At 41.4% G+C, this 14653-nt stretch overlaps 1 protein-coding gene and 1 pseudogene across 2 annotated transcripts in view; one reads left to right on the top strand and one right to left on the bottom strand.

Annotated features, from left to right (window-relative positions):
- The window catches only part of SANBR (SANT and BTB domain regulator of CSR), a 55497-nt gene extending 46939 nt beyond the window's left edge, over positions 1-8558 (bottom strand). The window contains exons 1-2 of one of the 2 annotated variants that reach the window (XM_042932361.1): positions 8445-8558; positions 4794-4952 (exon numbers count right to left, since the gene is read on the bottom strand). In XM_042932361.1, the coding sequence (XP_042788295.1) occupies positions 4794-4943 (150 nt within the window). In that variant the 5' untranslated portion in view covers positions 4944-4952; positions 8445-8558. Of the gene's footprint in view, positions 1-4793; positions 4953-8005; positions 8362-8444 lie in introns of those variants that run through there. The other variant, XM_042932362.1, reaches the window with a different exon arrangement.
- LOC122215235 lies at positions 8546-14413 on the top strand (annotated as a pseudogene).
- The last annotated feature ends 240 nt before the right edge of the window (positions 14414-14653 follow it).

Raw genomic sequence — 14653 nt, 5'->3', positions numbered from 1 at the left:
ATATCCACCTGAAGAATTTTTCTGTATATAGAAAAGTATCTGGAAGGATATATAACCAAGGTGTTAACAACTTACTTTAGATAGGGCCAGATTTATCATTCTGATTTTTCACTTATTTCCTTTGTGCCTGTGTGTGTTCTTTAAGGACATGTTTTGTTTAGTAATAAAAAAGTTATTAAAAAATTAACACTACTGGGGCACCTGGGTGGCTCAGTTGGTTAAGTGGCCGACTTCGGCTCAGGTTATGATCTCACAGCTCGTGAGTTCGAGCCTCATGTCGGGCTCTGTGCTGAGAGCTCAGAGCCTAGAGCTTGCTTCTGACTCTGTGTCTCCCTCTCTCTCTGCCCCTCCCCTGCCCGCACGCTCTCTCTATCTCTCAAACATAAATAAACATTAAACAAAAATTTAAAAACACATTAACACTACTTAGGTGTGCCTGGGTGGCTCAGTCAGTTGAGTGTCTGACTCTGGATTTCAGCTCAGGTCATTATCTCATGGTTTGTGGTTTAAACCCTGCATGGGGCTCTGTGCTGGCAGCGGGGAGCCTGCTTTGAATTCAGTTTCCCTATCTCTCTACCCCTTCCTTGCCCTCTCTCTTTCTCTCTCTCAAAAATAAGCAAATATTAAAAAAATTAACACTACTTAAAAATAATCTGATTCACGTTTAGTTGTATTTTAGTTAAAATAATTCAACAATTCAGTGAATTTGAATACACAGTGAATATTAGATGATATCACAGAGTTATTGTTAATTTTCTTGGGTTTGACCATGGTACCATGGTTATAAAATAATGTCATTTTTTTTTAATGTTTCTTTCAGAGGCAGAGAGCATAAGCGTAGGAGGGGCAGAGAGAGAGGGACAGAGAATTCCAAATAAGCTCCATGCTGCTAGTGCAGAGCCCGACGTGGGGCTGGATGCAATGAACCATGAGACATGATCCGAGCGGAAATCAAAAGTCGGATGCTGAACAGATTGAGCCACCCAGGTGTCCCATGTCTATTTTTAAAGAGATGTACACTGTAGTCTATGGGGTAAAGTGTCACAGTGCCTGAAGCTTACTATTAAATACCACAGAAAAAAATTACATAAAGGGATCAAGCAATTAGGGCATATATATTAGAATAGAGTGGTGTAGTACTATTCTTTCAACTTTTCTATACGTTTGAAGATATTCACAATAAAAAGTTAGAACAGTAGTTGACTTCACAGGTTTGTCCCATTTTAAAAGTTAACATGTTTCAAAACTTAACCAGAAGGTTTGAAAAGTATAAATTAGGGAATGATACTATACACTAAAAAATAAATTCCTGGGCACCTGGTGGCTCAGTTGATTGAGTGTCTGACTTCAGATCAGGTCATGATCTCACAGTGCATGAGTTCAAGCCCTGCATCAGGCTCTCTGTTGTCAGCACAGAACCCACTTCAGATCCTCTGTCCCCCTCTCCCTCTGCCCTTCCCCCACTGATTCTCTCTCTCAATCTCTCTTAGAATAAATAAACGTAAAAAATAAACTCCCTCATCATTTCACAAAGACCTATAACATAACTGAGGGCAAGTAATTTCTTGTGGGTACTGGTTTTCTCAGCTGCAAAAGAAGATGGTGGAACTTGGTTCATTCACTGATTCCACAAGTATTTATTTATTTATTTATTATTTATTTATTTATTTATTTATTTTTTAATAGCAAAAACACGTTTATTATTGATTTAAAAGTATTTAAGCATCCACTACATGTGAAACATTATGCCCATGTGCCCTTTTTTTTTCCAATATATGAAGTTTATTGTCAAATTGGTTTCCATACAACACCCAGTGCTCATCCCAAAAGGTGCCCTCCTCAATACCCATCACCCACCCTGCCCTCCCTCCCACCCCCATCAACCCTCAGTTTGTTCTCAGTTTTTAACAGTCTCTTATGCTTTGGCTCTCTCCCACTCTAACCTCTTTTTTTTTTTTTTTCCTTCCCCTCCCCCATGGGTTACTGTTAAGTTTCTCAGGATCCACATTAGAGTGAAACCATTGCCCATGTGCCCTTTATAGGAATAATCCTATCTCAATATTTTCCTAATTCTTCCTAACATACGTTCTGAACGTACACAATCACATTATCAGGAGGGACTGTTTGCTACTCTGAATCCAAAAAGAAAAAAAGGAGAAGAGGGAAGAAAAATAGAAAAATTAACAGAAGTCCATCCACAAGTATTTATTGAGTGTATATGATGGAGCAGGGCAATGGTAAATACGCTTAAAATTTATTGGGGAAAATCACTAATGTCATTTCTACTTTTAGAGAACTCTGAGATGATTCACTTACTTTAGGATTCCTATTAACAGCAGAAATTCTGAGGTCAATGTTTCTCAAACTAGGGTTCATGGATAAATTACTAGAAATCAAAGAGTTCTCTATAAGAATGTTTAGATTTTAAGTTTTGATTCTAAGCATAAAATAAAATCATCTAAATCATCAGGATAACAGAGTATTTCAGTGCCTATTTGCTTTTCTGTTTATAATTAAGTTGTACTAAGAAATACTTCAATTGTCTAAGGTAAATTTTTTTTTAAGTTTATTTATTTATTTTGAGAGAGACAGAGAGAGTGTGAGTGGGGGAGGGGCAGCAGGAGAGGGAGAGAGAGAGAATCCCTGGCAGGCTCTGCAGTATCAGTGCAGAGCCCGATGTGGGGCTTGAACTCACGAACCATGAGAATCATCAAGTCAGATGCTTAACCAACTGAGCCACCCAGGCACCCCATCTAAGGTTAATTTTTAAAAGGATAAGATAGCGAAGGGACTTGATAGAGGAGGGAGGCAGTGGTGTCAGGGGAAGGCTAGTAATGTCATGGTGCAATGTAAGTCTTCATAGGAGGTTAAAGAGAGAAAAGTGGAGGAAGGATGAAGTCTTTGAAAGGTACAAGGCAATATAAGCTAAATGCAAAATATTTTGTGCCATGACAGATCACACAATATTTGCCTTGTAATCAGCAATTCAATTTCAGCAAAACACTATTACTTTACCACATTAGGTAACCATTATTATTTTTATTTTTTTAATTTTTTTAAAGGTTTCTTTACTTATTTTGAGAGAGAGAGAGAGAGAACACAAGCGTGAGAGGGGAAGGGGCAGAGGGAGAGAATCCCAAGAAGGCTCAGCGCTGGATACAGGGCTTGAACCCACATACTGTGAGATCATGACCTGAGCTGAAGTCGGGAGTCTACCAACTGAGCCACCCAGGGGACCCTATTTTTTTTATTTTTAGAGACAAAGAGCATGAGCAGGGGAGAGGGGCAGAGGGAGAGAGAGAAAATACCAAGCACGCTCCATGCTCAGGGTGGAGCCTGATGAGGCGTTGGATCCCAACCCTGGAATCACGACCTGAGCCAAAATCAAGCTGGATGCTCAACCAGCTGGGCCACCAAGGCACCCCTAGCTAACCATTTTAGTTTGAATTGTGTTGTTTTTAGTTCTCACTTGTGTCTATAATATGCAAATTTGGTTTATGGGTGTATAGGTGTGTTTACAACTAGTATTATTAGTGGACATTTTATTTACATTATAATAAAAATAATTTAAGGGGCACCTGGGTGGCTCAGTCTGTTAAGCATCCGACTCTTGATTTTGATTCACATCCTGATGTTACTGTTTGTGAGATTAAGCTCCATGTCAGGCTCTGTGCTGATGGTGTGGAGCCTGCTTGGGATTCTCTCCTTTTCTCTCTGTCCCTCCCCTGCTCATGCTCTCTCAGAATAAAGAAAATAAACATTAAAAAAATAATTTAAGTCAACATTGGGAGTTCTCAAGGTTTTCCTTTAAAAAGATCTGTCCATCACTCAAATTTGAGAAGCATAGTATTAGGGATTTAATAACATATGACTTGATTTACAAAAATTTTATCTACCCATAATTTTCCAGTAACAGTTTTGTTACTTAAATTTATGTATTAGTGAACTTTCAGTTGTTACATAAACAATTGGTTGAATTTACATACCAGGTGGGTTAATGTACCAGGTGTTTGGGTAATGTACATAAATAATAATTTATGCAGTTTGTATCTAGTCAAATCATATCATATGCACATTCAGTATTCACACATATGTATATGTAAAATTCAAATGTTTTTCTCTTAGTAGCCATTTCTTTCTTTTTTTAAATTTTTGTTTGTTTTTTTAATTTACATCCAAGTTAGCATATAGTACAACAATGATTTCAGGAGTAGCGTTTCTTCTTTTTTTAAGTTTATGTATTTATTTATGTATGTATTTATTTATTTAAAGGCTTTAATGTTTATTTATTTTGAGAGACAGAGCTCGTGCATGAGTGGGGGAGGAGCAGAGAGAGGAAAACACAGAATCAGAAGCAGGCTCCAGGCTCCGAGCTGTCTGCACAGAGCCTGACGCGGAGCTCGAACTAATGAACCGTGAGATCATGACCCAAGCTGAAGTCAGACACTTAACCGACTGAGCCACCCAGGCACCCTGAGTTTATTTATTTTTGAGAGAGAGTGAGAGAGAGTGAGCGAGCAAGCTGATGTGTGAGCAGGGGAGGGGCAGAAAGAGGGGGACAGAGGATATGAAGCAAGCTCTGCACTGTCAGTGCTGTGGAGCCCCACATGGGGCTTAAACTCATGAACCAGGCTCAAACTCACAAACCAGGCTCAAACTCACCAACCGTGAGATCATGACCTGAGCCAAAATCAAGAGTCAGATGCTTAACTGACTGTGCCCCACTAGCTGTTTCTTTAAATTGGTCACTTTTTCTGATTTTTCCAGGAGCTATCTAGAGGATGGTTATTTACCTCTTTGGGTGTTAACCCAGGCACAAGCCTTGCCACAGTTTCCCAGTTGATGGTCTGATGGATTCCAATTAATGGATAAAGGATCATGTCCAACACCATTTGGTTGTTATTGTTCAAGAAATTGTTGTTCTCTGAATATCCACGACTCATCTTTTGGAACTAGAAATAAAGACAAATAGATTTATTTACATATGAAATCCAAGTGTTTTTAGGACATTATAAATCAGTTACAATTTATTCCTAAGAATTATATGCTACCTATAAAGGAAGAATAAAAGTGACCTAAAATGCACATGGAATATACGGCTCAAATCTCTTCAAATATTATAGCATTTCAATATTATGGATTGGTGGATGGACAGATGGATAAATTATGTGACAAAAAAGTATAATAAAATATTAATGGTAGTAGAAGTGGTGGGTACACAGGTGTTCACTATAACATTCTTTTGACTTTGCTATATGTTTAAAATTTTTCATAATAAAACACTGGGGGGGGGGGAAGTTGAATACAATATATCTTCCTTAAAAAAATCCATAAGTGTGCCTTATTTGTACATTGATTGGCAATTCACAGATGGTGGAGTTTACCTGTAAAAAAAAAACAAATAAAACACAAACACACACAAACAAAAAAATAAAGCTCATTAAAAGAATTATAATTTCATTCTAGTCCTGAGCAATATTTCCTTTATTCTTTTGTGAGTGAATGTCCATCCTACAAACAATGAAGACTGAGTATATTTAAATTTTACTAATGTAATCAAATGAAATTTAAAAACAAGTTAATCTGACATGATAGGATAAGCATAATCATTGTTATTATGCTATGTGATTATTAGTTATAAATTGTGGGAAGATTATAGCAACAATTGTAATTAGTATTATTTCTAGAAATTTGAGTTTTTGGAGTGTTCTTCCTTGTCTTCAGGAAAAACATGACAATTGGCCTGATAAGGATTAATCCTTACACACATCCAAACACACCCTGCCACTCAAATATAAAAAGCACCTACACGCACGTACGCAGTCACTCCTGCCCCGTGGAGGCTTCCCTTGCTTCTTCACCTGGCTCCCCACCCATCTGTCCTCCCATCGCATCCTCTAATTCAATCCAGGAGCCCTTGAATGACATGTCCAGTGACCAAGGGAGTCCAAGATCTTCAAGCAATAGAATCACCAAGAAAAAGGGCTCTAGAAAGCTTCCCAAATAAATGTAGTTCAATAAACATTTAGTGAGATTCAACTATGTGCCAAGCATTGTGGATACAAAAATAAATATGGCATGGTCCCTGTCCTCAAGGAATTTATGGTCTGGTGAGGGATATTAGCAGACAAACAGGTAATTTTAATATCATTTGCTGAGAACCAAAGCACAGGGGAGCCATGGAGGAGCAGAGGAAGAACACACATAATAATTGTTATTTATTGAGTACAACTGGCCCTTGAACAGTACAGGTTTGAGTGTACTGATCCACTTACACTCAGACTTCCTTCAGTACAATACTGGACTATAAATGTATTTGCTCTTCCTTATGATTTTCTTTTTTTTAATGTTTGTTTATTTTTGCAACAGAGAGAGACAGAGCGTGAGCAGAGAGAGAGAGGGAGACACAGAATCGAGAGCAGGCTCCAGGCTCCAAGCTGTCAGCACAGAGCCTGACGCAGGGCCTGAACTCACAAACTGCAAGATCATGACCTGAGCTGAAGTCAGACACTTAACCAACGGAGCCACCCAAACGTCCCAGCTGACCTTATGATTTTCTTAATAACATTTTCTTCTCTTTAGTTTTCTTTATTGTGAGAATACAGTATATAATATATATACAAAATACGTGTTAATAGACTATGTTATCAGTAAGGTTTGTGGTCAACAGTACGCTATTAGTGCTTAAGTTGTGAGGGAGTTGAAAGTTAACATGAGTATTTTCGACTGAGGGTGGTCAACACTCCAACCCTTGCATTTTCAAGGGCTAACTGCAGTTTAATAATTGTAAAACACTTCTTGGAGCCCAGGTGAACATAGATTTTACAAAGCTTTATTCTCCACTTGTATGCCTAGCACATTGTCACTTTTCATACCACACAATTTGAAATGTATGTTAGAACATAGAGTATTTCATTATAATTTGTTTGGACCTCAGTAGAAAACAGTCTAATCCACAATTCAGGGCAAGGATTTGGGTGCTTTTTTTTTTTCTTCACTTTCAAAAATATTCATTTAAAAGTTCTAAAATATTTATTGTGGCCTGCAAAGTGCTGGCACTTGTTAGCTAATTAAAAATACTGTCCATATCAAATACTTAAAATTTTTTGTATATATTTCACATGTAATATTCATTTATAATATACACGATATTCTCATAAATTCTCTTGGAATATCTGTCATAGTGCACTACATTCTGGAAAGAAAAGTACAGACTTATCAAAAACTGTGGCAATAAGAAAAAATTTGAAGTTCAAATTACACTACTACTAAATCTAGTTCCATTCATGATAAATTATTTTTTTTAATTTTTTTTTTTAACGTTTATTTATTTTTGAGACAGGAAGAGACAGAGCATGAACAGGGGAGGGTCAGAGAGAGGGAGACACAGAATATGAAGCAGGCTCCAGGCTCTGAGCTGTCAGCACAGAGCCCGACGCGGGGCTAGAACTCACGGACCGCAAGATCATGACCTGAGCCGAAGTCGGCCGCCTAACCGACTGAGCCACCCAGGCGCCCCGATAAATTATTTTTTTAATGTTAATTAATGCTTAAGGTCAAACGTGTTATTTACCAGAAATAAACATTCTATTTAATGCACTACACTTTTTACGAACTCTTCGCGTCCTACTCCCCCCACCCCATTCCCACAATCTTGGTTTATTTAAATGTTTTAATAAAACTAATCTAATTAATTAAGACCAAATGGAAGTCCACCACTGGCATCTGATTTTTTTTTTTTTCCCCAAATAGAAAAAGGCTTTTGTAGACAAAGCCTTTTTCCTTAGGTAGAGAAAAGACGCTAAACGAAGGGGCCGGTAGGGTAGGTAGGTCAAAGGCCTTTGGCGTAACTGAGATCGGGAGAGAACAGAGTCATCCTGCTCCAGGGGAGAAGACTTGTGTCCACGCTTCCTGACCACAAATGAGAACCGAGGCAGTTGGCTTTCACCGTGAACGAAAAAATCACATCTGCAACCTAGGATAAATAGATCAAAGCCGTGCAAACCTTGGGCGCAGACCTCACCGCGAGGAGCGTCCTCAGAGTTCCCCAGCCTGTGGTGTCCCCGCCTTTCCCGTAGGGGTAGAAACTCCCCGGGCGTGGAGCGGGTTGGGGACTGACAAAGGCGCCGGGCAGGGGGGCAAGGCTGAGGGAAGATGCTGGCAGACACAGGGCGCGGCCCGGCGGACGGACACCGGGGCACCCTCTGCTGGTGGTGCGATAGGGACAGGCGGCAGGGACCTGGGGCTGGGAAGGCCGGCGGGCTGCAGGCTGGGCGTGGGGACGTTCGGGGGCGCTTGGGCTAACGCGACCCCGGCCCGGCCCGGCGGAGGAGGAGGCCGCGGCGTGAAGCCGCTGGCTGCCAACGGTACCGCCCCTTGCCGCACTTCCCGTCCCCCCACCCCCACCCCCGCCGGCACCCCAGGCCCCTCGACGTCTCGCTCACCTGCTCGGGGCCGCGGTGGCCCTCACTACGCCTTTGTCACCTGCAGCGGCCGGCACAGACTGTCCTCGCGCCATTAAGCTCCAGCTACCCGGCCCGCAAGCATGGCCACGGTACTCACACGCATCGCCCCCTCCTGCTCGCAGGGTACCGCCGGCCCCCACGCCGTCCAACCAATCACAGGCCAGCGCTACAGCGGAGGAACCAATGAACAACTAGCTCCTGCAGGGCTGGGACGGGTGGCCAGAGAAGCGGCTGCAGCTAGCGGCCTCAGCCCAGTGCCTTTGCCTTTCCCTTCCCCCTCTCGCTTTCACTCCTGGGCTTGTCGCAGTGCAGCGTCTTCACCCCCCCCCCCCCCCCAGCGTCTTGTTTCTTAGCAACCAGATCCTCCCGACCGGATCTTAAGTGACCAACTCTTGACTCTAGAGGAAATAGAAACAAGGGAGATAAAAGAACTCGGATCAACCATGGATGAAATAGTTGGCGGTATAGGTCACTTTGGTATAGGTGCTTAGGTAGAATGGTGAAGTTGTATCATTTAGAAGGACACAAGAAGTATCTTGGGTGAAGCGTTGTCATTATTATCAGGAGGCATCTCTTGAAAAACGTAAATAGCTCTGGTTTAGAAATTCAGTGTTCATTCACATTGATAGGTTCCACATGTGTTACTGTGGTAACTACTATTACTGGGAAACAAGTAAGATATATAAGTCTCAGTCTTGTAGGGTAAATACTACTATGTGTCAATTACTTTTTTTAATTTTATTTTTTAAATTTCGATCCAAATTAGCATATAGTGCAACAATGATTTCAGGAGCAGATTCCTTAATGCCCCTTACTCATTTAGCCCATCCCCCCTCCCATAACCCCTCCAGTAATCCTGTTTGTTCTCCATATTTAAGAGTCTCTTAATGTTTTGTCCCCCTCCCTGTTTTTTATTATTTTTGCTTCCCTTCCCTTATGTTCATCTGTGTCTTAAATTCCTCATATGAGTGAAGTCATATGATATTGGTCTTTCTCTGACTAATTTCGCTTAGCATAATTACCCTCTAGTTCCATCCACGTAGTTACAAATGACAAGATTTCATTCTTTTTGATTGCTGAGTAATACTCCATTGTGTATATATATATACCACCTCTTCTTTACCCATTCATCCATTGATGGACAGTTGGGCTCTTTCCATACCCTGGCTAGTGTTGATACTGCTGCTATGAACATCGGGGTGCATGTGTCCCTTTAAAACAGCATCTCTGTATCCCTTGGATAAATATCTGGTAGTGCAATTGCTGGGTTGTGGGATAGTTCTATTTTTAATTTTTGAGGAACCTCCATACTGTTTTCCAGAGTGGCTGCATCAGCTTGCATTCCCACCAGCAATGCAAAAGAGATCCTCTTTCTCCTCATCCTCGCCAACATCTGTTGTTGCCTGAGTTGTTCATGTTAGCCATTCTGACAGGTGGGAGGTGGTATCTCATTGTGGTTTTGATTGGTATTTCCCTGATGATGAGTGATGTTGAACATTTTTCATGTTTGGTTGGCTACCTGGATGTCTTCTTTGGAGAAGTGTCTATTCACGTCTTTTGCCCATTTCTTCACTGAATTATTTGTTTTTTTGGTGTTGAGTTTGATAAGTTCCTTATAGATTTTGGATACTAACCCTTTATCTGGTATGTCATTTGCAAATATCTTCTCCCATTCTGTCGGATGCCTTTTAGTTTTGTTGATTGTTTCCTTCGTTGTGCAGAAGCTTTTTATTTTGATGAGGTCCCAATAGTTCATGTTTCCTTTTGTTTCCCTTGCCTCTGAAGATGTGTTGAGTAAGAAGTTGTTGCGGCCAAGATCAAAGAGGTTTTTGCCTGCTTTCTCCTTGAGGATTTTGATGGCTTTCTGTCTTACATTTAGGTCTTTCATCCATTTTATTTTTTGTGTATGGTGTAAGAAAGTGGCCCAGGTTCATTCTTCTGCGTGTCGCTGTCCAGTTTTCCCAGCACCACTTGCTGAAGAGACTGTCTTTATTCCATTGGATATTCTTTCCTGCTTTGTCAAAGATTAGTTGGCCATGTTTGTGGGTCCATTTCTGGGTTCTCTATTCTGTTCCATTGATCTGGGTGTCTGTTTTTGTGCCATCAATTACTTTTTTAAAATTTATTTTGAGAGAGAGAGAGAGAGAGAGAGAGAATCCCAAGCAGGCTCTGCATTGTCAGGGAAGAGCCCATTATGGGGCTAGAACTCATGAACCAAATGGTGAGATCACAACCTGAGAGGAAATCAAGAGAGGAAATCAAGAGTCGGATGCTTAATGGTCTGAGCCACCCAGGTGCCCCCCCATGTCAATTACTTTTTTTAATTTTTATTTTTTATAAATATGTTTTAATGTTTGTTGGGGGGGGGGCAGGAGGGCAGAAAGGGAGACAGAGGATCTAAAGCTGGCTCTGTGCTGACAGCAGAGAGCCCAATGTGGGGCTTGAACCCACTAACTGTGAGATCATGACCTGAGCCCAAGCCAGAGGCCTAACCAACCAAGCCACTCAGGTGCTTCCATGTCAATTACTTTTAATTTTCACTTGCAATGTGTCTAGTCTGAGGACTAAAACTAAATGTTAGAAAGGACAGAAAAAATAAAGCTCTATTCAAATGGGTAAATTACTATAATGAGATCTGATGATTTGAGTGGCTGTCAGTTTTTTCTAATTGTATCAACTCTGACTTTTTGCTATTTTTACTATCAAATCTTTTATTATATTTATTCCACAGAGACACGGAAGTTAGGCAAGCTCTGTATTTAATTAGGTAAATACTTTTTTTAATGTTTATTTTCGAGAGAGAGAGAGAGAGAGAGAGCGCCTGAGCGGGGAAGAGGCAGAGAGAGAGGGAGACACAGAATCCAAATCCGAAGCAGGCTCCAGTCTCTGAGCAGCCAGCACAGATCCTGACACGGGGCTCAAACTCAGGAACCGTGAGATCATGACCTGATCCGAAGTGGGACGCTTAACCGACTGAGCCACCCAGGTGCGCCTAGTTAGGTAAATTCTTAAAGAGAAGCTGTTTGCTTCTCTTACTTGCCCTTGACTTTCTTTCTCCTAGTCCTGAACTCTGTTGTGATGGTGGTGAGCCAGTTTAAACCATGAGGATTAGAAAGACTCATGAGAGGGGCACCTGGGTGGCTCAGTCAGTTGTGTCTGACTCTTGATTTCAGCTCAGGTCATGATCTCATGGTTTGTGGGTTTAGGCCCGCATCAGGCTCAGCACTGAGTGTGGAGCTTGCTTGGGATTTTCTCTCTCCCTCCCTGTCTCTCTGCCCCTCATGCAAGCGTGCTCTCTCTCTCAAAATAAATAAACTTTAAAAAGTAAATGTTACTTTAAAAATAAAAAAAGGACTCATGAGATTTTTTTAGAGCAGTAACATAGAAGGCACCTTGGCCTTGAATTTAATTACCTTGTGAAGAGAAGCTGCCTAACAGGCCCTAGACTGTTATATGAGAAAAAGTATTTATCTTTCTTTAGCTACTGTTGTTTTTTTGGTTTGTTACAGAAGCTTAGAGTAGTCCCTAAAAGGGAAAACTTGGTCCCTGAAAGGGGTGTGCTATAATTACAAAGATCTAAGCTATGTATGGCATTGGCAGGTAGAAGCATATTGCAGGCTGGAAGGCTGGTAACTCCAAGTGTATTGGGCAGTGTCACTTGTGTTAACTTGAAAGGTAGATTATCAAGCCTACAGCTCTGAGGAAAGGAGTTTAGAAAAGGTCAAAATCTAAGTTCATATTGGCTGACAATTTTTGCTTTTAGCAAGGTTCGATAAAAAGGAATGAAGTCAGTTAAGAATCAACCAGTTTAGAGGTTAGAGTGGGAGAGAGCCAAAGCATAAGAGACTGTTAAAAACTGAGAACAAACTGAGGGTTGATGGGGGGTGGGAGGGAGGGAAGGGTGGGGGATGGGTATTGAGGAGGGCACCTTTTGGGATGAGCACTGGGTGTTGTATGGAAACCAATTTGACAATAAATTTCATATATTGGAAAAAAAAAAAAAAAAGAATCAACCAGTTTGCAAGCGGAGATAGAATAGAGCTCTATTCCTGGACCCCATTCACAACATTTGCTCTTGATGTAGATCCACATACTACTATACCATCTCTAAATGATCAATTCAGGAACTTAATGTTTGAAGCTTTCCTCATCACTCTCTAGTCTTTTCGAGAACAATATCCCTTTACAGAATAACAGAGCAAGAAAGAATCCTTGATAGATGGGCTTCTTCAATCTTTTTATTCCAAGGTTAGAGAAAGTTCAAGTGACTTGCCCAAGGTCAACTCATTTGGTTCAATGACCTTTGCCCAAGGAAGGATCTTTGGCATTGTACAGATGTTCCTTCCTAAGGCCTTTTATGCAGAATGGGTAATTGTATCTAAAACTTTCATCTATTTCCCCTTCCTCACCAAGTCTAACCCTTTTATGTTCAGAAGCTCATCCCTCTATCAGTTTTAGTACAGACTAAGTTGCTTTAACAAAGAGACCCTAAATACAGTGGCTTGAACACAATAAAAGTTTATTTCTCTCTCAAATTACAGTACAGGTGGGTGCTCCAGAACTGGTGTGGCTGCTTTGCCAATCTTGACACAAAACTTCCATCTCTGAGTCTGAAATGGCTGCAGAGAAAATGTGGGATAGTAGTGTAAAGCAGTTAAATTCTCCATGGGGGGTGAGGAGACAACCTCTAAAATTGTAAGAAATACAGGATGAGCACATTATTTAGAAATAAGGTAAAAGCAGAGTAGCAGAAAAGCTAAATGTGTTTGCTTCTGGGAACCTGGAGTAAGGTAGGGGACTACTTTATTTCCTTTTTTTTTTAAATCACAATTTGATTTTCTAAAACCATGCGATTTTACTAGTTTCATAGTTAAAAATATGTGAATGGATAAAACATATATATGAAGGAAAAATAGTAACTTCAAACAAGTTATTTCTTCAACTAGGCAAATATCAAATATGAAAAATTAACCATAACAATCTGGAATAAAACTTCAAGGGATACTGACATTGGTGAAGGAATAGGGGCAGGGGACCAGTAGGGAGAAGTGTCTGGAGGAGAAAGCAGGGAGGATGATAGCATGCCAACATTCTTGTGTGGTTGTAAGACTTCAATATTGATAACTTTAAACACTGGTAGAGAAACATAAACATAATTAGGGGTTAAAAAGTAACCACAACAAGAATAAAAATAGAAATGTATAGGTTTCAAACCCGAAGAGACAATGCATCTGGCGGTTTCTGAGGATCTGTCTCTTGCTTCAACAGTGTCTGGATGGAACGGATGCAGGGACGCCCCTTCTACCAGCCTCCCGACCACCCTCCAACCCTTTTTCCAGTCACAACCTTTGGAGCCATCTTCTCAGCCATCCTTTGCCTCTGGGACTGGCCAACACCCTATTTTGAGCTTAGCTCTTTATTACTCATTAACTGTGAGCTCCCTGGATTCCTCAGAATTATTTCACCGAGGTGGAGGGGGCTGTCAACCTCCTGGTCAACATGCATCTGCAGGCCTCCTACACCTACCTCTATGGTCTTCTATTTCGACTGTGACAATGGGGCTCTGGAGGGCGTGGGCCACTTCCGAGTGTTGGCTGAGAAGTGCGAGGGTGCGGAGCGTCCCCAGAAGGTGCAAAGTCAACGAGGCAGCTGTACCCTCTTCCAGGACCGGGACCAGGTAGAAGCTGTTCCAGGAAGAGTGTAATGAAACCCTGGACACCAAGGAAGCCGCCCCGGTTCTGGAGAAGAACTTGAACCAGGCCCTTTTGGCTTTGCATGCCCTCGGTTCCGCGCACGCAGACCCCCATCTCTGTGACTTCCTGGAGGACCAAGATGAGAAGGGGATCAAGAAGATGGGCAACCACCTGACTCACCCCTGTAGGCGGGCTAGCCCCCAGGCTGGGCTGGGCGAGTATCTCTTCTAAAGGCTGGCCCTCAAGCGCGACTAGGAGCCTTTGAAGCCTGGCAGCCTCTGAAGGACCTCTCTGGCCTGCAACCCCCGGACCAGGGCTTGTGCCTGAGCCTCTCCCTGCAGCCACCAGGCAGCTTTTTAACCACCCTGGAGCCCTGTCCCAAGCCATGGACCAAACGGAAACAATAAAGCTTTTTGCAGCAAAAATTAAAAAGAAAAAAACAACAAAACAAAAAACCTGAAGAAAAAAATGTGATCTATAAAAAAAGAAATTTTA

This window comes from Panthera leo, chromosome A3 (assembly GCF_018350215.1).
Source record: "Panthera leo isolate Ple1 chromosome A3, P.leo_Ple1_pat1.1, whole genome shotgun sequence".
Classification (NCBI taxonomy): domain Eukaryota; kingdom Metazoa; phylum Chordata; class Mammalia; order Carnivora; family Felidae; genus Panthera; species Panthera leo.
The sequence above is the reverse complement of the archived record's forward strand: the minus strand, read 5'-3'. Positions and strand labels throughout refer to the sequence as shown.